At 52.9% G+C, this 23,690-nt stretch overlaps 1 protein-coding gene across 1 annotated transcript in view; it reads right to left on the bottom strand.

Annotated features, from left to right (window-relative positions):
• Positions 1–5,579: 5,579 nt before the first annotated feature.
• The window catches only part of MGAT5B (alpha-1,6-mannosylglycoprotein 6-beta-N-acetylglucosaminyltransferase B), a 79,771-nt gene continuing 61,660 nt past the window's right edge, over positions 5,580–23,690 (bottom strand). Inside the window, exons 13-18 of the mRNA XM_077163255.1 lie at positions 16,011–16,166; positions 14,785–14,931; positions 14,493–14,609; positions 8,352–8,426; positions 7,299–7,555; positions 5,580–7,006 (exon numbers count right to left, since the gene is read on the bottom strand). Of these exons, the coding sequence (XP_077019370.1) occupies positions 6,808–7,006; positions 7,299–7,555; positions 8,352–8,426; positions 14,493–14,609; positions 14,785–14,931; positions 16,011–16,166 (951 nt within the window). The 3' untranslated portion in view covers positions 5,580–6,807. The remainder of the gene's footprint in view (positions 7,007–7,298; positions 7,556–8,351; positions 8,427–14,492; positions 14,610–14,784; positions 14,932–16,010; positions 16,167–23,690) is intronic.

Here is a 23,690-nt window from a genome sequence, read left to right as displayed (position 1 = left end):
AACTCAATGTGCTTGCCTTCTTGATGCCTCGAAGCCCTCTGCCTGTAAAATGGAACAATAACATCACCTACCTTGTTGGGCTTGTTGTAAGCATAATTGAAATATTCTGGAGATAGCTCTTGGCAGAACATCTGGCACTTAGAAAACACTCAGTAAATGCTAGCCACGGTTTTTATTCATCTATCAGGGCCTCCCCCCCCATCACCCTCAGTGCCAACATTGGGTCACAACATGGGCCACTGTCATCCTGCACTAACAGTAAATTTGGATAATTTGCTTAACCTCTCTGGGCCTTCCTGTTATCATTGGCAAGTAACAGCGACCATTTTACGGGCTTAGTTTGGAGACCGCCAGATAACAGGGTTCAAGGTCTCTTCAGTTCAGCATTGCATGGTTCAGAGTCAGACTGTGGAGCCAGATTTCCAGGTCCAAATCCTGGCCATACCGCACTTTGCTGTGTGACCTTGGGCAAACCACTTAACCTCTCTGTGCCTCATGCTTTTCTCTGTTACATAAGGAATTATACTACCTCAAGGGCTGTGAGACATTGCTAAAGGATAGCTTTTTTAAAAAAGGTAAAAGCAGGGCTCAAAGACAAAATGAACAAGGGTCAAAGCTTTTCTTTCACTCATTAACTAATGAGGGAGCCAGTGGGATATAGGGATATTACAACCAGTTCCAAGGAGAATTCTAAGAACACCAAATGTAGAGAATTGGGAGTGCTGTAATTAATTTTCAAACAGATGCAAAACTGACCATAGGACAATAAACAGTTGCATTCCACCAATTACAATAAATTTGTATTTCTATGGTCAGGAATCACTGGCATTATTATCAGTTTCCTACAATTTACAGAGTTGTTAAATAGCTCAAAGACAGCAACATGCAGAGATAACACCAAAGAGTGTTACACTGTACACTCAGTAATAATTTTTTGCCCATTTCAAGCTCTTTCTTCGCATAAATGAGTTTACGTATGCACAGTACCTGGTATATGTATGTGCTATGAGTTTTTGGTTAAAAAAATAACCTCAATGCATGAGACACATTAAAACCCACAATCAATGTTGAGCACTATGAGTCCATGCTCTTTGGCTGCATAACATGACCGAGTCTGGTTTCAGCAGAAGCTGCCGTTTATTAGGTGGGGAGCTCCGAGCCCATGGGGGCATTGGAGAACTGGGCTAGGAAACAGGACCCAACCTGTGCTCTCTCCCTTGCCCCTCTTGGGGATCCCAGGTCCTGGCTCCTGCCTCGGGTCACGGGTCACCTCTTGCTTGGGAGGGAAATGTACCCCTGACATGCCAAAGGAAAATTGGGGTGCTGTTAGCACAGGATGGGGGGCCCATCATCAGGGAAACACCAGTGTCAATTTACTTATGAAAATGATGATAGATATTAAGACAAAATTTACTCACATTGAATTTTTTATGTAAATTATGATAAAACGAAAGGAAGGGAATTATGCAGCTATTGAAAATAATGTCTACAAAGACTTTCCAAGGACAAACTGAAATGTTCATGATATATTGTTTCAGCGAAAGGGCAGAACCCAAAACCACATAGATGAGATATCAGCTCTGAAAAACCTGCACACATGTACAGAATAAACAGATCTGGGAAATGTACCAAAATTAACAGTAGAGGAAATACTGGTGATTTTGATTTGTGTTTCCGAGCTGGTCTTATAATCTCGGAAGTTTCTATGAAAAGCATCGATGACCTTTGTCATTGTTTCTGACTGCCTAGTCTCAGAAGCCCAGTGGGAGCTGGTCCCGGAGAGAGGAGGAAAGGGGGGTGAGGGCAGAGGGTGAGGCTTTGCCAGTGTGGGGCCAGCTCCGGCCAGGACCCCCGCCTGCCACCGGGACCCCAGGAAGATCACATTTTACTAAATGAAGTTAAGTCTTGTTCCGAACCCTGCTTGCCAGGGCAGTAAACTCAGAGGCATCACGTCTCGTGGTCCCCACCCTCTCGAGGGTCACACAGGAGGTGGGCGGCCCTCCATCTTTCTCCCTGCATGGAGAAGCTTGTCACCCAAGGTTTTTGGGAACCATCTGAAGGCGGTTGCAGCCGGGGTGCTCAGCCTTCCCCTGCAGGCACCTCGTGGGACTGGAACTCAGGCTTCCCCACCCTCAGAATCATCCGGCCCTTCCTCCCTGGCCACGCCACCTCCAGGTGCAGCCACCGTCATCCCTGAAGCCCCAAGCTGCCCACCCCTCCGCCTTCCAGCCTGTGGACTCGAAGCCCCCGTGCCCTGAGGGCCTTGTTTCTGACATGGCTATGCCATATATTATTCTGCCCCAAACGGTCACCAGGACATGAAAACGTTGTCTCTCAATAAAGAGGGGTGTGCTGGGTTCACCCCAGGGCGAGACACCCTCGGAATTCTGCCAGAAGTCACCCCTCCCCCCGGGAAGACTCTCCTTTCCCAGCATCCCTGCACTGCAGAGATGCCTGTGCATCCCCAGGCGCCCCTTACCCCTCGCACTGGGGTGGGAGGGTCCCTGGTCGTGCCATCACCCCGGACCCCCATGACCCGAGCTCCCCGAGGGCAAGGCTGGAGCTCAGCCACCTCCCCAGCGGCTGGCAGAGCTCCTGGTACAGGTGGAAGCTGCCATGACCTCGGGTCAGCTGCAGCGCAATTCTCACTCTACCCGGGGGGAAGGCAGAGTCCACAGGCTAGGGCATGGTCCCCATGAGACTGCCCACGTGTCAGACACTAGCCGCAAGTTCTGGGGCTCCCCAGGGCCACCCTCACTTCTGACAATTGGCTGCAAACCCAGGGCCTGGGCACTGGCTTTTCCCTCTGCCTCAAGACTCTTCCCACAGATTCCTCCAGGTCCTGTCATCCACGCGTCTTCCCTAAACCAGGAACCACCTCCCCCCCCCACCGCCCAGTCTCCCTGTTACCCTGCTGTAATCTTCTCTGAGGCACATATTAAATATTTGTTTATTGTCTCTTCTCCGCCAGCTCCAATATAAGCACAGCTGAATCCCTTATTGAGGCTTTGCATATAGTAGGTTTTCAGTAAATGCTTGTGGGATGAATGAGTGAATGAACAAATGAATGAATGAATGAGTCACTGCCCCTGGCCAGGAAAGGGCACAGAGTTTTGGGCGAGAGTGGGTGAGACCTACCCCCTTGGGCACCAATTGCCGTGGTGTAAAGACTCCCACGATGGCCAGTTCCAAGACACCAGCGGTTTGACAACAGGCTTGCGGAAGTCCTGAAAATCGAGTTCCGGGCTCCTGGGAGCGGGTGGGAGCGGTGACAGGAGTTGGCACTGCCCGGAGGGGAGGCAGCTGTGGCCGGTGGGGGATGTCCACGCCCCAAGCCCTGAACCTCACCCGGCATGGGGGACCAAGTAGCAGGTGGAGCAGGGCTGCTGCTCAGCTGACCTGGAGCTGGGACCTGACCCTGGAATGTCTGGGGGGGCCCAATGGGGCCTTCAACATGGAAGAGAGACGCAGAAGAGTCACGGTCGGAATGACAGGATGCAAGGAAGACTCGGCCAGCTGAAAATGGAGGAAGGGGCCGTGAGAAAGGAATGCTGTGGCCTCTAGAAGCTGGGAAAGGCAAGACGGCGGGTCTTTCCCCGGGCGTCCAGGAAGGAGCAGGCCGTGTCAGAACCCTGATTTGGGCCCAGCAAGAAGCATTTGGGCCTGCTGATCCCTCGAAGCGTCATATAACACATTCACGTTGTTTTAAGCTGCTCTGTTGTGGTTTTCACAGCCACCGGAGGAGGCTCACGCAGTCATATTGTCCTCAGTCAACGAGAAGATGAGCTGAAGTTCAGAGAAGGACAGGAACTGCACAGGTCCACCAGCCAGGTGAGTGTCACAACCATGGTTTGAGCCCAGGGCTCTCTGATCCCAAGGCCGGAATTTTTTTTTTTACTTATCCTAGGAGGGAAGCCTGTCTTTAATGGTCTGCTAGGAGTACTTACCACAGGCCAGAAAATGAGGTAAACGACAGTATCCGGGTCGAGGCAAAGGCGAGCTTGCAGGAAGGAGGGAAAGTGCCAGAAGCCCAGCTGAGGCAGGAGAGGAAAACCAGGGGGTAAGCTGCCAGGCCCAGGGGCTTGGATGCTGGAGGTGAGACCTTGGGAATCAAGGTGGGGACCCCAGATCTCGGCATAGAGCTGGGCCTCTCGAGGACTCAGCCTTGGTGAAAAACCCACCCCCAGCGCTAGGAGAGGCGGACGCTGAGGGAGAAGCAAAGGACGGGAGACAGGCTGAGCAGTTTCCTGAGTTGATGCAAAACCAGCATTGTCAGGCCCAGGAAGGCCGGAGACTCCCCAGGAAGCCGGAGTCCCTCTCTGAACTCAGTCAGGCCCTGGTGCTGGGCGAATGATTGTTGAGTGAATGAATGATGGGGAGAAAAAAGTGAGAATATCTCCCTCCAGCTTTAGACAAGTCTGAGGAGTCACACTCTTCCCCCACCCTCCCCTAGTCCCACTTTCCGAGGGCCCCAGAATGGGTGGGCTCAGTCACGGGGTTCTGAGGATTCAATAGGAGTCCGGGACAAGGACAGAGAGCATCCCGCGGTGTCTCGTGTGCACGTGAGGAGCCCTCACTCAGTCTCGCTCCCAGCCCAGACTCTCCCAGCATCCAGTGGCCACTTACCCAACCCACTCTCCACCCTGGGGATCTCCACAGGAGCCCCTGCTAGGAAAGAAGCAGAGATGGCCTGTGGGCAGGCCTGGCCACGAGGGTCAGCTGGGGTGGCCGAGCATTGGACTGTGGACAGCAGCACACCTTTGTTGTTGCTTGCTTCACATCCCAACATCGGGAATCAGCTGCCCTTGTTTCTGTAGAATCCCAAGTCTGCTGAGCCCAGTATTCCAATACATGCTGAGGTCGGGACCTGGACTATTGTTAGCAGACTCAGAGGGAGGTGATCTAAGGCGACAGGGAGCACAGGGGCAGAGGAAGGCAGGATCTAGCAGGGACAGTCGTCTGCTGTGTGCTGGGCACCTTGGGCCATCTTCCCTTGGATCACTGGACCCTCACAGCGACTCTGAGATGACAACAAGCTGGGTGACCTTGGGCAAGTTACTACAACTCTCTGTGCTTCAATTTTCCCAGTTGTGAAATGGGGGATACTGATCGCACCTGCCTGACAGGACAGCTGAGCCCCGTGAGTCCCGTGTCAAACTCTCAGGCCAGCGCGGAAGCACAGAAAGGATTACCCGGTCTCCTTGTCACCTCCCGGGGCTGACGCTTATCAGAACAGATCTGTGCTCCCTGTCGCTCTGCCCCCGTGGCCTACTGGATGCCAGCAGAGGCCAGCCTGACAGGGACTTGAATTAATTACTGGGAATGTGGTGACAAGCGTGTCCCTGGAGTGGCCGTGCCAGGGGCAGCCAGAAGGGGCACATAGGGGCTCCTTCGGGCACCTGGAGCAGACAGCATCTGGCCTTCGCAGATTCAAGCTCCCTGCACGGGTTCTGAGTGAGCTGGGGCAGGGGCGGGGGTACCCCCGCAGCCACCACCCTCCCCGGTCGCGCCCCCCACCCCCTCCCCCAGCCCTGCATGGCCCAGGGAAGGACAAGGAACAGCGCAGCAACTCTGCATCGCACATCCCAATAAAATATTTATTATTTCAAGAAATAAATCTTTAAAAAAAGAGAGAGAAAAGAGGATCTCTATTGCTTTCCCCCCACAGGCCAGGTCCGTGGTAACCATCAAGCTTCTCACAGTCTCAGGGGCCACACGGGCCAGGAGGGGCCCAGCTCCCCCTCCACACTCGGGGCTTGGAGGGGAGGGAAGGCCCGGGGAGGGGGCTCTACAGAGAGTGGCTTGTCAACCGGGGTGGGGCGGCAGTGTTTCAGGGGGCCTGGGCTCTGGGGTGAGGGGCACCCCAGGGCGGGGCAGGCATGCCACACAGAGATGGACGGTGGGAACCCAGGTGGACGGAAGGGCGCAGGGACAGCGCTGATGGGTGGGGGTCCACTGGGGCTGTGGGCCCGGGCAGCGGGGAGCTGGGCCCGGTGTGCTGTGGTCCGAAGCTCCAGCCCCAGCCCCTGCCTGCAAAGGACGCTGTGGGCAGAGGGGTGTGGCTGCGGAGGTGCCTAGGGCTTGAGCAGACGGGCAGCCTGTCTTCGGAGACTGAGGCTGGAAACCAGCCCTTAGAGGGGACGGGACCGAGTCTAGGAAACTAACCAATGATCTGGCATCGCAGGTCGGCCCAAAGCGAAGGCAGGGAACGGTTCCACGCAGTGTCTGGGCGGATCCACACCCCCTACTCTGGTCCCCAAGCACAGAGGGGAGGGGGAACTCAGGAAAGCAGCAGGGTGGAGGGAAGAGGGCTGCTGGGGCTGAGAGGAGGCACAGCAGGGTCCTCCGTCCCCTGCACCCTCTGTCATCCCCCAACAGCTCTGGGGAACAAGGCTGACCACGCGTGCATCGCTCCCCCTGCAGGAGACCCAGGCCCACTTCTCTGGGGCAGCACGGGGAGGGGGTGGGGGGCAGTGCCCTGGATCCCTCAGCAGGCCAGCACCACCCTCGCCCTTTCTGTTGTAACAAAATGAAGGAGCCGGCCCCTGGCCGAGGCGGTCAGGTCCAGATCTGGCCTCCGCCAGCCCGCGCCTGGAGCCTGACCTGCTGACCAGCCAACATCTGCTCGGCGAGCTCCGGGAGGGAACCCCCTTGTGTTGGCCCCACCCCCACCCTGAGTCCCCACGCTCCCTCCTCCGCCCACTTCCCGGCCAGGGAAGGAGGCGCCAGCGTGGGTGGCGTGGAGGGGCCGTCGCTGGGGGGAGGAATCTGCTGGTGCTTTCTGCGGGGGGCCGGGCGCCCCAGGGCTCACAGGCAGTCGCGGCACAGGGCCACCTGGCCCCTGCGGAAGTCGCGGCAGGGGCACAGCCGCTGGTACTTGGTGCTGGAGCCGGCGCAGCTGAAGAGCAGAGGCTCCTTCTGCAGGTAGCACTCCTGGCCGGGCTGGGCGAAGGCCGGGTACAGGTGGTTCATCTCCGGCTCGGCGCTGTCACAGGGCACCTGCAGCCTGCGGGCACCGCGCCGCAGCCGCCTCATTTTCGGGCAGAAGGGCCCAGGGCCGGGGTGAGGGTGGGGCCGCCCCCCAGCCCGGGAACTGCGCAGGGCATCGTCCTGGTCCCTGACCCGTCCCCCCCAGGCCGAGGGAGGACAAGCCCGGGGTTGCAGGGACCCTCAGAGGTGGAGGAGCCCCTGGGGCTGCAGAGCCTTGCCTGGGAGGTGGCGGTGACCGAGGCCACCTGCCCAGGCCGCAGGGGTCGGGATGGGCAGGGTGGGGGGTGTGCCCGGGGGGTCACACTCACTTGCGGAAGGCGTCCTGGCTGTTGAGGAAGGGGAAGAAGGAGGGTTCGCAGACCAGCCCGCGGGCCAGGCAGGCGTCCGTGCAGGTCCTCCCGGCCTCAGCTAGCCAGGCCCGCAGGGAGTGTGCTGGGGGCCAGGCCCCGGGGGCCGCGCTGCCGTTCCGGGCCCACTCCAGGTGGGTGGCGTTGGGTGCCAGGACTACAGGGCTCGGCGGGGCCCGGGCCCCCAGCGGGGAGGGGCTGGAGGCTGCACAGAAGTCCTGCGGGGCGGGAAGCAGCTGTTGGGAAGCGAAGGGGCTGGAAACGCCCCTGGTAGACACTGGTCAGGAATGCACTAGCAGTGATGGTGACAGCTGCCACAACTGAGAGCCTACTGAAAACCAAGCAGCAGAGGAGGAAACTGAAGCTCAGAGTGGGACACTGGCTGGATGTGGACAGGCAGCATGAGGACCCGGCCCGTCTGTGCTGCCTCCCTGCCCATCCCACCCTGATGAGGCTCAGGGTTTCTGCAGGGGGCAGCGGGCACAGGGGCCGGGTGGTGCCAGGGTCTTCTCATGGGAGGGGCAGCCGTCCCCCGCTCCGCCCAGTTCCAGGCATCCAGGGGATCTGCCGGCAGACCCCGTGGAGGGGCGGGCAGGAGGGGCTGTCTGCCTGACCTGCCGATGACTGGGGTGGCCAAGCTGGCTCAACAGTAGCACCCCTGGTCTCTCAGGCAAGGACGGGGCCGCGGCTCCACCCCCTCGGCTACTGAACTGTTAAGGACCGTTTTAATAAAAATGAAAGTCTCTGTGCTTCTATTTGTTCCTTAGGGTTCAGGGGCTGTAAAGCAGCAGCCTGGGGCAGGGATCCCTGGAGCCCGGTCTCTGCAAACTCCACTCCTGCCCCCATCCCAGGCCAGGTCCTCGGGGGAAGGAGGGGGCTTTGGAAGAGGAAATGGAACAGAACGGCGGGCAGAGGGAAGGATTAATGGATTAATGGGTGCAGCGCCCTGGGCAGAGGGGCGCTGCCCACAGGTCTGACGCGGCTGGGGTGAGTGCCACACCTCAGGGCGCCTACCTGGTGCTGGATGTAGGCGTGGATCCGCTCCAGCATCCCCTCGCAGGTGTACTCGTAGGGCAGGTAGGGGTCTACCTGTGGGGAGATGGGCAGACAGAAGGCAGGGGGTGCGCCGTGCGTCCACACACCTCCCTGGGCTGCACCGGGGCAGAGACCCATCCCCTAACCCCCCCACAGGAGCCCCAGGTCCCTGGCCCAGGCTCCAGGGGTCTCAGCCTCCCACCCCCACCCCTCCCAGCTGCACTGGGCTTCTCTCCCTCCTGTCCATCCCCTCCAGGGGTCCTGCCACCCCTTCCAGGGCTGCGGACTGTACCTCCTCTCAGCTTGGGGGCTTGGGCATGCCTTCCTCCAGCAAGTGACCCTGCGCCCACCCCTGCTCCTGCTTCGGGACTACAGTGGCCCACAGCCCTCCAACATCCCCGGCGCAGAATTAGCCCCGCGTCATCATCTTCTCTTTGTCCCCAGCTCTCCCTGACAAGGCTGAGCTCCCTGCGGCTGGGATGAGATGCCGTGTACACCCTCAGGTCCCCAGGGCCCGCACACAGTAGGACACATGTACTGGAGGAGGTGGCAGCTGAAACGCGCTCTGCTCGGGCAGACCCTCGGGCCGAGAGCCCAAGAAGTGAGGGAGGGGGGAGAAGAGGTGACAGGAGATGCCCACCCTCCGTGAAGGGGCCCCCACCCCCCACTTTTTCTTAGTGGACCACCCCCTTCCTGGTCACATGAACCTGCTCAGGACCCGGCACAGGTCACCCTGGACAGGGCAGGAGGCTGGGGCGGGGTGAGGGGACAGGAGGGCATCAGGACATGGGGACGATGCATCCCAGAAGCAGGGGCAGGTCTGTCCCAGCCTCCGACCCCTGCACTCCCCACGCAGATGTGCACTGCCGCCCCACACGGGCCCAGCCCATCTCCTGGGCATGCCGGCTCCCTGCCAGCAGCGCCAGAAAATGGGTCCATTTAGCCCAGGTGGTGGAATTCCAGTCGCACCACGAGCCGGCACACACCTCCTCTTACTCCCTCATCAGCTGTGGGTGGCGTCAGGAAAGCCGCCTGCGCCCTAGGTCCTGCCACTGCCGCCTGGAAGCCCCTGGGGTCTGCCCGAGGCGATGCCTCCGACAGAGTAAAGGAGGGTCGGGGGGAGCAGCAGCTGCTGCTCACCTTGAAGCCGGTCCTGGCCCCGGAACTGAGTCTGGGGGACCAGACACATCGTGGCCGCCTGGCGCGGGGCTCTAGCTCCGCCCAGCCCGGGGATGGGGTCTCCAAAGGCCAGGGCAGCAGGAGCTCCGGGAGCGCCCCCGCCCCTCAGGCAGCAGCCCTGGGGTCCAGCGGCGGCCCAGCTTCTGCTGCCCCTGCACACCACCCTCCCCAGCCGCGGCAGAGCCCCGGGGCCTCTGAGCACTGCCCCCCCACCACACACCTGGGGAGCGGACGGGTATGTTGCCAGCACAAGCCTTCAAGTCCAGGTTGTAAATAAAAAGCCCAGAAAGGAGATTTTCCTCCCCAAACATTCCTGCTTCAGCTCCACAGCAGCAAACCCTACCCCCCCCACCCCCCCACCCCCCGTGCATCTGAGCCCCTCCCCAAACGGGAGCTCAAAGGCCCCCCAGCTGCCCATCCTGCCTGCCATGAGTCTCCTGATGAGGAGACCCCAGCCTGGAAATTACCTCCTTTAGGGCTAATTTCAGGTGTGCGCCTTAATCAGAGAGGCAGGCGCTGGGCCTGCGGGGGGTGGGTGGGTGGGGAATGTCGTGATGGGGCAGGCGCCCCCCTCCCCTCCCCTTGAATGCTCTCGTGTGGACAGGGACCCAGGGCCGGCCAAGAGGCAGCGGGCAGGGCACCCACAGGCATCTCCTCGGCTCCTGAGGTGGGGGCGGCTGGGCTGGGTTCTAAGGCCTCTCTCACCTCCTCTCCCTTCCTCTTCCCCTCCATCTCCCCCCACCGACACCCCCCCCAACCCCCCCCCCCCCTGGCTCTAATAGACTGGGACTGGCAGAACCAGTGTCGGGCTGACAGCAGACTCCCCAGCTCCCCCAGCCCCAACTGCTCCTAAATCACTGTTCCTAAAACAGAATTGTTATAATCACCATGGGTACCTGCTAAAAATGCAGATTCCTGGGCTGTGCCCAGCCCTGTGAAATGCAAAGACCTGGAGGCACAGGAATTCTGGAACCACTTGGGTTTACAGGGGGGTCAATGAGGGGAGGGGGGCCCTAGAGGGGAGGAGCTGAAGGCAGAGGGATGTTTTGGGGTCCAGCTGCAATTCTTAGTTGGGTGGATTTGCAAATTCTTTGCTTCTTTGGCCCTTTTTTTTAAAAAATTAATAGATATCCATGGTTTAAAAAAAAAATCAAAAGAGAAAACAGTGAAACGCCAACCTTCCCCCACCCCAGACACCCAGCCCCTCCCCCAGGGCAGCGGCTGTAATTGATTTTTTGGGGCGTCCAAGCAGAAATGAAGCACGGATGCACAAGCGCATTCACCTGCAGGCCTCTCCTTCCCCCACCCCCCGAAGCTTGTCGGCCGCGGGCAGCAGCACAGAATCTGCAGGTTTAGCACCTTGTTCCTCCAGCTTAACCACCTGTCTGGGAGCCCACCCGGTCCCTGCTGGCCCTGGGACAGAAGCCTTGGAGAGGGGGCAGGAAGAGAGGTGCTGGAGTCCCCTTCAGGGTGGCCTCCCTCAGCGCCCAGCCCACACCATCTGCCTTGCTTCCTTGATGCTGTGTCCAGCTGTACACCCAGAAAGCAGCATCTGCCTCTGGAAGCTGAGCCTGGGCCCACAGCACGTGGCCCAGGGTTGGTCAGCTTCCCGCAGCACATCAATCAGATTGACCCCCGAGCCCCTGGACTCTTCTTTCTTTTGCACTGCGGCCCCCTGCAGAGCTCCCCACCCACAGCACACCCCATCTTGACATCTGGGCCTAATCTGGGGCTCACCAAGAGGCCCGAAGACCAGCAGCGATTCCCAGGTCAGCTGCCCCTACCCAACAGCTCCTTCCCGGCCCTGGCATCTCTCAGCACCATTTAAGCCTGTAAACTTGTAACAGCCAAACAACCCTCCCTTCACCAAAAGCTTGGCCAGGGGTCCAAGCTCTTATTCACCATCAAGGCCTTCCCAGGGCTTCAGTCCCCAGCCCGGGACAGGGGGGCCCTGGTGGACACTGGCAACCTCCCTTCCCTTTCCATCCCTCCCTGCCTCCCTCCAAGCACCTGTTGAATGACAGTCACCCAAGCACGGGTGACACACAGCCAGGGACCAGCTGGAAGTGTCGGGATGAACCCTCGAGTGTCCTCGCTTCTCAAGCAGGACGACTCCACCGCCTCTCAGAGGCTCCCAGAGGGACCAAGCAGGAGCTGCCCTGGCAGGAACCTGCTCAATAGTCCACCTGGACTCATGCTGTCACTCCTATAACGGTGCTTCCTGGAGTCACCTACCACATCAGCTGCTTGTGCTTAAACCCCCATCTCAGGGCTATCTCTGGGGGAGCCCCATGGGACCGTCTGGACTTGGAGAGACAGTAGAACAGGTTCGGAAGGATGAGCGGAAAGGGTGGCCGCCATATTTGATTCAGGGGAGGCAGGAGGTGATGTCAGAGGGCTTTGAGAGAAGAGCTTGAAGAGGGTCTCCCAAGCAGAGGGGCTAGCCCACGTGAAGGTGGGAGCCGATGAGACCTCTCGGCCCATTCCAGGCCTCATGCAATCTGGCAGGGTCAAAGCCAAGGCACATGGGAGACGGCCTGGCTTGGGGGGAGGGAGAGATTCAAGGAAGGAAGTGGTAGAAGCATGAGCAGGGTTCAGACAGGGGAGGGCTTGGTGTGAAGTGAAGGCACTGCGGACACTATTCTGAAATCCAGGGAGGTTGCGAAAGCACTCACGCATCAGAGGGAGTGATGGCAGGGAACTGGGAAGACCCACAAACCAGAGGCAAAGTCAGGGGCCCAGTGAGGTGGCTGCTGCCTCGAACCAGGGGCCGGGAGGGGCCTGAGCCAAGGAGGCCACTAAGCGAGTAGAGAGAATGGACTAGGGGAAGAGGAGGTCAGTAAGAAGCCAGAATCTATAGGACCATGGCCGGGCAATTCCGGGCACTCCCAACACCTGGCTTGGGTGACCTTATCTCTGACGACAGGGACCGAGGAGAAGCTTAGGAAGGATGACGACTCAAGTACCTCTGGTGGTTCAATTGTGTCTCCCCAAAAAGTACATTCAAGTCCTGTCCCCGGTACCTGTGACGGTGACCTTGGTTGGAAATAGGGTCTTGGTAAAGGCAGTTAAGACAAGCGCCTATGGACGAGGGTGGGCCCCAAGTCCAGTGACTGCTGGCCTTAAAAAGAGAAAACACAGACCCAGACAGAGCCAGCCCTGAGATGCTGGAGGCATACACTGGCCTGGGGCAGCCACACGCCAAGGGACGCCAAGACAGCCGGCCACCACCCGAGGCTGGAAGAGGCCAGGAAGGACCCTCGGTTTTGGAGGGAATGTGGACCTGATGACACCTGAGCTGGGATTTCTAGGGCTCAGAACCAGGAGAACATGTTTCTGTGGTGTGAGCCCCGGCGCATGGTCGTCTACAGCAGCCACAGGAGATGAACAAGTCCTACCAGGGGAGCTGGAGCCCCCGCGGGGTAGGCAGGCGAGCCAGGCCAAGGGGTGGCTGGACGCTGGGCCTGGGGTGCTGCTGTGCTGGGCTCGGGAGGGCCTCTCCTCCCGGGGAGCCCACCAGGTAAGCCGAGCAAGGCCACCGCCCCCACGGAAGGCAGACGTAGCAGGCAGTGGCGTCCAGTCCCCACCTCGGCCGGCCGGCCATGTGCTCCAGACACTTTGAAGGACAATCTGCCACGCCTGCTGCAGTGAAAGCTGGGCCCCTGCAACGCAGCCGCCTTTCTCCCTGGCAATTTCACTAGAGAAAATGCTCCCATCAGGAGGGAAGGACGAAGAATGGGGTGGGGGCTTTTGTGTAGGGAGGGGTCTTCTTGGGCCACTGGCTGAGAGGGTGGGCTAAGGCTTGGGAGGCCCTGAGTAGGGGGGATGGATGCATGGAATGCAAGGGGAGTGTTAAAAAATATTCTGCCACCTGCCCCAGCAAGGTCCTGAACACCCCGGGGGGTGATCCAGCCCTGTAGTTGCTACCTCGAACCCAGCAGCCACCCCGGCCTCCTGGGCCCAGCAGACACACTGGCCAGCTGTGCGTCATCCCGTGGAGGAGGAACCCAGCCACCAGGCGTCACGCATCGAAGGGACAACGGGGGCTGCACCCCAACCCTCCATGTCTGTTCCTCTCCAATTTGACGGCAATTGAGAACCCACCACTGGCTCACCCCAAGCGGCTCACTCTCCACTGAGGGGGACCCTCGATGGATAGGGGGTGGGGAAGGGGGCCGGGGGATGGGGGGCCACTTTAGCTCAGCCTGGTGTGTGAGCTAGAACACGAAGCAGATCCAGCAGGGCTGTGGCGAGCAGAGCTCGGCTCCTTCCCCAGATGAGGGACCCAGCCGAGCAGGGAGCTACCAAGGTGCCCACCCAGGAGACAGGCTGCAGGCACACGGGGTATCCCACCCGCCTGCAACTCCAGGCGTGCTCTGGGCCGGCAGCACCAGCCGCCCCGGGACCTCGTGAGACAGGCGGGCGTTCGGCTCCCTCCAGACCTGCCGCATCAGAACGTGCATTTTAACAAGCTCCCCAGATACCTTAGTGCACATTGTGGCTTGAAATGTACTTTGCTGAAAGAAGGCCACAGACCCACACCTACAGCTGAGCTCCAAGACCCTCCTGTGAATTCATCCCCAAACCATCCACTCAGCACACAGGCGAGCCGTGCTCACAGGGCCTGGCCCCCAACAGGCGCTCAACAAGTGAGTCTGAGCCCAGGGCTGCCAGGTATGGTTGTTCAGGTTTTTCACTGTACAAGGGCACCCCCTCCACCACACACACACACATACAAAGAAGTTGGTGAGTGAGGCCCCTGCTCCACCTTCTAATCTACGTGGCCTGGGTCAGGGCTGTGCTGCCCAGTGGAGGGAAGCGTTTGCCCACACAGGCCTCAGGTCTGAATTCACCTGGATGGGCACCTGGATTCTAACTGCAGCAAAGACCCACCGTGTTGGGGTGCATTCAGTAGTCGCCCTGATGGAATCTGAGTCTCACCTGCGTTCTCATGATGGCCTTGATGGCTGCTTCAAACTCCTCGGAGTTGTTGTAGTCGACAGTCCACACGTGGGGCTTGCCAATAAAGTTTTCCGCGTAGGGATGCTGGGAAAACACCTGGCGGGGCCCAGGGACAGGTGGCTTTGTCCTGTGCCCTGCCTGGCCGGGCTAGGGAAGGGGCCCCACCCGATGCCCCAGGTCTCCCTTCACACTGTGCCTCGGGCGCCCTCTGAGAGGAGCTGCAGGGGTCCTAGACACCCCCACCCCAATCTGGGGGGTCGCTCCAACTCACCTCTCTGGAAGTGGGCTTGCCTCGGAAGAACTCGTGGTTGAGGGAGCTGTGCGGCGGGCTGAAGCGGGACTGCAGGAAGATGCAGCCATTGGCAATGGCCTCCAGCGGGGCGGGGCCCTCATAGGGGAAACCAAATCCTATGAAGAGCTGAAAGGGGTACAAAGATCAGGGAAGGCTGGGGCCCCGCCACCCGCAAGTCCCAGGAGGCTGGGGCAAGGTTAGGGGTTGGGATGTCACAGCAGGCAGCTGGGGCAGTAAATTGGGCTTGCAGTACGGCTCAGACACCCCAGCCTCAGTGTGTGCCATGGATAAGCCATTTGCCTTCTCTAAGCTTTGGTTTCTCTGTTCATGAAGTGAGTGGGTCTGATCAGGTGACCTCAATGGCCTCTTCCTGCACTAACGGGCTATGATTCTAGAGGGGAAAGCAGAAGAGAGCTTCAAGCCTGGAAGGCCATTCCCACCTACTGTGGAGTTTAAAGGACCTCCATTCACTCATCTTAAAAGCATTTTTTTCAGCACCTGATTTGTGCACGCAGCACTCACAGGGGTGGTCCCTGGAAAGCACCCAACAAATGATTCTGAATTCAGGGCTGCCATGTGAGGTCGCTCAGGCTGCTCACTGCACAAAGGTATTCTCCTCTCCTCCCACACACGCACACACCCGGGAGGCCGGAGGGCTTAGCTGAGATCAGAAGAGGGACTGGAAGCTGGCCTGAGACCCTTCAGCTGGTCAGCTAAGACATCAGGGCCAAGTGGCAGAGATGAGCTTACTGGGCCAGCTTGTGCTCCAAGATGCACTTCAGGGGCTTCCAGGGAAAGCCTGTCAGAAGATAGTGGCCTGGTGGAACTCCGGTCAGGACGCCCTTCTCAGCCTGCCTTACCAGCCCTTTAGTGCCTCCAAAAGCCAGGCCTGCCCCCAGAGCCCATCGGGCTGGACTGGTACTGAGTGGAGAGCAGGTAGGCAGCCCAATTCCTATTCCACATTGCTAAGTCATGGCTCTGTTGGCCCCACCAAAGTCCCTTTCACTGTGGGGCCTCTCCTGCCTGGTGACCACCCACATCTCTGCTCCTTAGCTCTGGCTAGTTCCCAAAAGGACCCAGCATGGTGGGGCATGTCCACATGTGGAGGAGCCCACCAGTGGCAATGGCAGGCAAGGAAGGCATGTCCGGGGACCCTCCTGCCATGCTGCCAGGCTGGAGTGAGGATGCTGAAGGAGGACGGTTACCTTGGCCTTGCGCAGCAGCTGCTGGAACTCGGGCTGCGGCAGGAGGCCGTGGTTCTTCACGAAGGCTGGGACCTCAGGAGGTCGCTGGCTCTCATAGTACACAGTGCCGTGGATCTCCATGTACTTGTTCAGGATGCTCAGGAATTTCTCCTTTCCCTGGAAGAGGAAGGGTGAGAGATGGGAGCCTCACCCAACCCTGGAAGGTGGAGCTGGAGGAGGAGAATCCCCTTGTCAGAAAGTCAGAAGATGTGGGGTAGAGTTCACCATGAACCAGCTGTGTGACCCTGGGGAAGTCCCCTCTCCTCTCTGGTCCTCATTTTCTTCGTCTATGAGTTGTGGAAATCCAACTAGATCAGAGGTTTCCAGGACTATTTTTAGCCACGGAATTTTTTTTCCCCAAAAGAACCCTATGGGGACCAACATTTAAATGGATCCAAATTGTGTGTGGTCAGTTTGACCTCCCCTAAAGCCCTCCTCACCTCCAAGGACCTCTGAGGAGCTCCACACCTCTGTGGACACAGATTGTCCATCCATCCATCCACCAACCACCCACCCATCCACCCACCCTCCAACCATCCACCCTCTATTCATCCAACCATCCATCCATCCATATACCCACCACTCACTCATCTACCCTCCCATCCATCCAACCATCCATCTATCTATGTACCCACCACTCACTCATCCACTCAACCATTCACCCATCCATCCATCCAACCATCCGCCCTCCATCCATCCAACCATCCATCCATCTATGTACCCACTACTCACCCATCCAACCATCCAACCATCCATCCATCCATCCACCCAATCATCCACCCACCCATCCATCCATCCATCCATCCATCCATCCTAATAATACTGAGTGTCAGGCATTGTCCTCAGTGCTGGAAACAGTTGTAACAAGACAAAGTATTTGTCCTCATGGGGGACATTCATGAATGAAAACCCCTCGAACTAGCAAAGGCTGAGCTCTTCCAGACCCGGGGGCCCAAAATTCAACCTGTTTCTCCTCCAGCCAATGAGGCTGGGAAACTGGCCCAGCCAGCAGGGTAAGGGGCAAAGGGAGGCAGACAGACAGAATAGGATAGTACATCAGCCTGCGGCACCTGTCCTGACCCTCTGGGCCAAGGCCCTGTGCCAGGAGCCACAGTTAGTGTCTTAGGTGGGGTCGGAGGACCAAAATAGGGGTAAACACATAATCCTGCCTCTAGAGTATTATCTACTTGTTCTTGGGAGTTTTTGAGGCTCACAGAAGAGTGGAAGGAATCAGCTGAGAAGAAAGCAGCTCAAGATAGCGGAACAGAGTGGGGTTGGGGTGGGGGCTCTTCCAAGGAAGGCAAGTTCCCTGTAGATGAATAAGTCAGAAAAAGAACCTTAGTTTTTTTTACCTCCTGCTGACCAGCCAGAAGGCCAGACTGCAAGGAGCTTAGATAGACGCAGTCCATAAACCACAGCTTCTTGAAGAACATCCTGAACGAACATCAAAATGATTAACAATGTACATTTTGAAAACCAAATCATATAAAATTTTCATAAGGAGGCAGAATAGGTAAAGTGGATTAACCCTGCTTCTATGCACGACTAAGAAAGTTGGAGAAATGCAGAAAACATCCGCCTGAAGGCACTGGAAATCTAACAAAGAAAGAATTGCAAAACCAATTTCTGGGAGAAGAAGGAAAACGAGATTGTTGAGGCCAGGATTTGGGTTGGCTTTCCTCCTGGTGCATCTGCTGGTTCCAGAAGAGACATCTAGCAGGCTAAACAGAGCTTTGGGTACAAAAACCCTCAGAGCTGGGGGACAAAAATCAGAGTTCAGGGGACACTTGATGGAAGCTTTGTACTTTGGGTTGGAGCCCTGAGGCTGTACACCCTGTAAGAAAGGGCGGACCCCTACTAGACTAGCTTCTGCAGGGGCTGAACCCATTCTAAAGTGTCTCAATCACTATAACTGAGATTACTAAGGCCCCCAGGTGTGAGCCAAAAGTAAAGCAAACCATTTCTGAAAGCAGAAAGCAGCATCCTTGACCTCTAATTATTTCTACAACTTTTCATATTCATTTAATGAAAAAAAAATACAATGAAATTCCATTTAATATCCCAATGGGCTTTTTTGGTAGAAACTGACAAACTGATCCTAAAACTCATTTGGAAATGCAAAGGGCCTGGAATAAACAAAACATCTTTGAATAAAAACAACAAAGTTTAAAGGTTTGTAATACTTGATTTCAAGACTTCTAAAGCTAAGCAATCAAGACAGTGTGGTATTCACATCAAGACAGACAAACAGATCCATGGAACAGAAGAGAGAATTGAGAAATAGAGACACACTCATGTGGTCAACTGATTTCTTGATAAAGTTGCAAATGCAATTCATTGGAGAAAGGATACTCTTTTTCAGCAAATGATCATGGAACATTGGATATCCATATGCAAAAAAAAATCTACCCATATCTCACACTATATACAAAAATTAATCTGAAATGGATCACAGACTTAAATATAAAACCTAAAACTATAAAATTTATAGAAGAAAATTTTGTGATCTTGCATTAGGCAAAGATTTGTTAGATGCAGCACCAAAAGCACACTGCTTTTTTATCATAAAAGAAAATGTTAATAAACTGGATGTAATTAAAATTAAGAGCTTTTGCTCTTTCAAAGACTGCTAAGAGAAAGACAAGCGACAGACTGAGAAAACACTTGCAAAGCATATAGTTGATAAAGGACTTTTACATCCAGAATATGTTAAGAATTCTCACAACTTAATAATAAGACAATAAACCATTTAATGGGTAAAGTTTTTGAACAGATATTTCACCAAAAAAGTTATTATGGATAACAGATAAACACACACAAAACAATCTTCAACATCATTAGTCATTAGGAAAATGCAAGTTAAAACCACAGTAAGATACCATTACATGTTTATTAAAATGGTTAAAATTAAAAAGACTGGGGTGGGCCATGGTGACTCAGCAGGCAGAGTTCTTGTCTGCCATGCAAGAGACCTGGGTTTGATTCCTGGTGCCTGTTCGTACAAAACAAAACAAAAACTGAGCATACCAAGTGTTGATAAATTTGTGAAGAAACTGGAACTCTCACACATTGCTGATGGGACTGTAAAATGGTGCAATCACTTTTCTTAAAGAATTAAATGTATTTCTACAATATGACCCACCCATTCCACTGCCGGGTATTTACCCAAGAGAAACGAAAACATATGTCTGTACAAACACATGAATTTTCACAGCAACTTTTATTTGTGATGGCCACATACTGGAAACAGCCCAAATGTCCATTAAAAGTTGAAACTGTGATATATCCTTAGCAATAAAAGAAATAAACTACTGATACATGCAACAAAATAGATGAATCTTAAAATAACTATGCTGAGTGAAAAAAATGTCAAAAAATGAATATATGTTCTATGATTCTATTTATATAAACTTATAGAAAGGAAACTAATCAATAGTGACAGAAATCAGACTATTAATTGCCTGGAGATGGGGTAGGGGAAGGAGTGATAGGAAGAAGGGATTACAAAGGAAAGAAGGAAAATTTGGAGGTTTATGGATATATTCACTATCTTAATTGTTGTGATGGTTTCACAGGTATAGAGGTGTGCCAAAACTTATAAAACTGTTTATTTAAATATATTTAGCTTATTGTATGTCAACTATACTTCAAAAAATTTTAATACCTTGATAAAAAAAAACCCAATAACACGAGAGGGCAAGACTAATGATCAAAAACCAAGAGAAAAACCATAAAATAGAAACAGACCCATAGGAGAGCTGGATGCTTGTGTTACCAGACACAGACTTTAAGGTAAATGTGCTGAATGTGGTTAAGAAAAAAAAAAGACTTAAAACCAAATGGAAATACTAGAAATAACAAATACAATGGCTGAAATTAAGAACAGCAGATTAAACACAGCTTGAAAGATAATTCATTTAATGGAAACTAGAACAAAATAAAACGTCCAAAATGAAGTACACACACACACACACACACACACACACACACACACACACACACACACACGAGGATGGAGTTTACAGAAAGTAATGTAAAATGCAAACAGAATATATTAAAGATCTTATGTATGATCAAATCGAGTCCCAGAAGTAAAGGAGAGATTAAGGTAGAAGCAATATTTGAAAAAAGAATAGCTGAGATTAGTGAAATATGTATTAAGAGTAAGAATTATCTTGGGAAACTTTAAGTTTACATATATATGGTTAGAAGAAAAAAAAAGGTCACTGAACAGTCTATATAACATGAATCCATTTGTGCATGTGTGTTTTAAAGAAAGTGCATACGAGATTTATGCGTGAAGACACTCGGAAGGGACACATTACCAGAGTAGCTGCCTCTCGTAGTGGGGCAGGGTGGTCGAAGGGGTGTTGGGCAACATTCTGCTTCACAGTTTTCATCTTTCTGTATGATTTGACTTTTTTTTTACTATGAGCATGACTTTCTTTTTATAATAACTAGTCTGTTTACATTTAATGTGATTACTGATGTACTTGGCTTTAAGTCTACTGTCTTACTAGTATTTCCTTTTCTTTTTCTCACCATGTTCTTTTTCCTCTCATTTCTTCTTTTACATCGATATGTTTTTTTAATTGGCTTTTTTTGGGGGTGCATGGTCTGGGAACTGAACCCGGGTCTCCTGCATGAAAGGCAGGCATTCTAACCACTGAACTACCCGTGCACCTACACTGAAAGATCAAACCACAGATTCCAGAAGATATGTAAACTTGAAGTAGGCTAAATCAAAAGAAAACCACACCTACAAATATCACAATAAAATTGCTGAAAACAAACACAAACATAAGTCTTAAAAGCAGCCAGAGGAAAAAAGACAAATTACCTTTAAAGTAGTAATAAGACTTACAGCAGACTTCTCAACAGAAATGACAGAGGTCAAAAGACAATGGAATCATATTTTCATAGTGCTAAAAGAAAATAATTTCCCAGCTAGAATTCTGTACACAGTGAAAATATCCTCTAAAAATAAAGTGAAATAAAGTCCTATTTATAAAACTAAAAACAGACCAGACCCAGACTAAGGGCATTTTGATGTAGAAGGATGATGACCACAAATGGCATTTCAGAGATGTAAGAAAGAAAAAAGAGCAATAAAAAGGGCAATGTGGGTAAGTTTAAATGAATACTGACTTTATAAAACAATAATACTAATATCTTGTGAGTTTTAAAATATATATGGAAAGAATACAATAAGAACATATAAATTGAGGAGTAATGAAATAGCTTTAAGGTTCTTTTATTATCCAAGAAAAGGTAAACATACTGATTTATATTAGACTTTGCTAAGTCAAGGACATAGGTAAAAAAAACTCCAGGGTAGCCAATGACAACATATAAAGATAAGTATAACTAGTCAGCAAAGGAGAAGTGGAATTTAAAATCATATCAATGTAGGTTCACAGGTAGTTCAGTGGTTAGAATGCCTGCCTTTCATGCAGGAGACCTGGGTTCAGTTCCCAGACCATGCACCCCCAAAAAAAGCCAATTAAAAAAACATATCGATGTAAAAGAAGAAATGAGAGGAAAAAGAACATGGTGAGAAAAAGAAAAGGAAATACTAGTAAGACAGCAGACTTAAAGCCAAGTACATCAGTAATCACATTAAATGTAAACAGACTAGTTATTATAAAAAGAAAGTCATGCTCATAGTAAAAAAAAAAGTCAAATCATACAGAAAGATGAAAACTGTGAAGCAGAATGTTGCCCAACACCCCTTCGACCACCGTGCCCCACTACGAGAGGCAGCTACTCTGGTAATGTGTCCCTTCCGAGTGTCTTCACGCATAAATCTCGTATGCACTTTCTTAAAAACACACATGCACAAATGGATTCATGTTATATAGACTGTTCAGTGACCTTTTTTTTTCTTCTAACCATATATATGTAAACTTAAAGTTTCCCAAGATAATTCTTACTCTTAATACACATAAGGTCCTCTGATTTTTTAAATTATTATTTCCATGTTATTCTATTTCATTTCAAGATGCTGGTCAAGACCTTCTGAACTGATTTCACAATGTATTCATGTGTTGCAACCTGCACTTTGAAAATCCTTGCCTTGACTCACTCAGACGACGCCACTGGCTGGCTGGGTGTCTGGAATGTCTTCTCCAGTGGGGAGGATGGGTTTGGCATGAATCAGGATGAGTTACCTTTTCCTTCTTCCTGCTTCACTCCCTTTGCTCCTCACTCCTGCTCCCTGGAACTACCAGCCACTCATAAAACAGCAGCCCCTGAGCCTTTGCTTAGGGAACCCAGAGTAAAACAGGTGTCCTTGGCACAAATCATAAAAAAAACCTTCCTCTGGGCAGGTCACAGTAGCTCACTGGCAGAGCTCTTGCCTGCCATGCTGGAGACCTGGATTCCATTCCTGGTCCTACCATGTAAAACCAACCAAACAAACAAAAACCTTGCTCTGAATTCCTGGATCTTCCTCTCCATAAGAATGAACAATGTCTCCTTATTCTAGTGTCCTCCCTCTCCCTCCTCCCTCCTCTGTTTCTCTACCAACTGATTTCTGAATTTTCGATGGAATTTGTCCCATGATGCTGCTTTCATTTTTCTCCTCATCCAGCCACCTCTGACTTTCTTCAGTTACAAATACCAGAGTAAAGACTTCTTTTTTTTCAAAGCAGCATCTTTGAGGTTCTTTGCCAAACAGCTTTGCTCCAGCTATCGCAACAATTCCAGAGTTTGAGATAAAACCTTTTGCTTCCCAGACTTTATAACCTCTCATACTCTTGGAGCAGTTTCTTTTTTTTTTTTTTTTTGGCTTTTAAAAAGAGAATTTATTATACAAGTTTACAGTTCTAAAGCCATAAAAATGTTTAAACTAAGGCATCCAGAGAAAGATACCCTGACTCAAATAGGCTGATGTCTGCCACATGTGGCTGGCATCTGGTGGTCCTTGTTCCTGGTTCCATTGCCTCCAGTTTCTGATGCTAGCAGTTTCCTCTCTAAGCATCTATGGGACTTCACTTAGCTCCTCTGGGAAACAACTCTGGGTTCTTGTTTGCTTAGCATGTCATGGGACATCACATGGCAACATCTGCTGGGCTCTGCATCTCCAAACATCTGTATCTAGGCATCTGCTCTCTCTGTTGGTACTCCAAGCATCTCCAAATATCTACATCTCTGTTGACTCTGAAGCAACTGTTCTCTAAGTGTCTGCATCTGAAGTCTCTCCAAAATGCTTCCCCTTTCAAAGGACTCTGGTAAACTAATCAAGACCAACCTTGAATGGGTGGAGTCACATCTGTATCTAATCAAAACGCCACACCCACAGTTGAGTGGGTCAACCTCCATGGAAACAATCCAATTAAAGGTTTCCACCCTAAACAATAGGTCTGGCCCCCCAAGACTGGATCAGAAATAAAATGTGCTTTTTCTGGGGTACATAATTGCTTCAAACTGGCACATTCCACCCTGGTTCCCCAAAAGACATGTTTTTTTTCCCATATACAAAGTACATTCGTCCCACCACAATATCACAAAGGCTTTAAATCATTTCAGTTACAATACAAATGCAAGTCAGAGACAGAACAAAATTTCTTCAAAGTCAGTTACAGGTATAGTCTGTTCTAAGGCAAAAATTCTCCTTTGGCTGTGGACCTGCGAAACTCA

This window comes from Tamandua tetradactyla, chromosome 6 (assembly GCF_023851605.1).
Source record: "Tamandua tetradactyla isolate mTamTet1 chromosome 6, mTamTet1.pri, whole genome shotgun sequence".
In the NCBI taxonomy this organism is placed as follows: Eukaryota; Metazoa; Chordata; class Mammalia; order Pilosa; family Myrmecophagidae; genus Tamandua; species Tamandua tetradactyla.
Note: the sequence above shows the minus strand (reverse complement) of the source record. Positions and strands in the feature narration are given on the sequence as shown.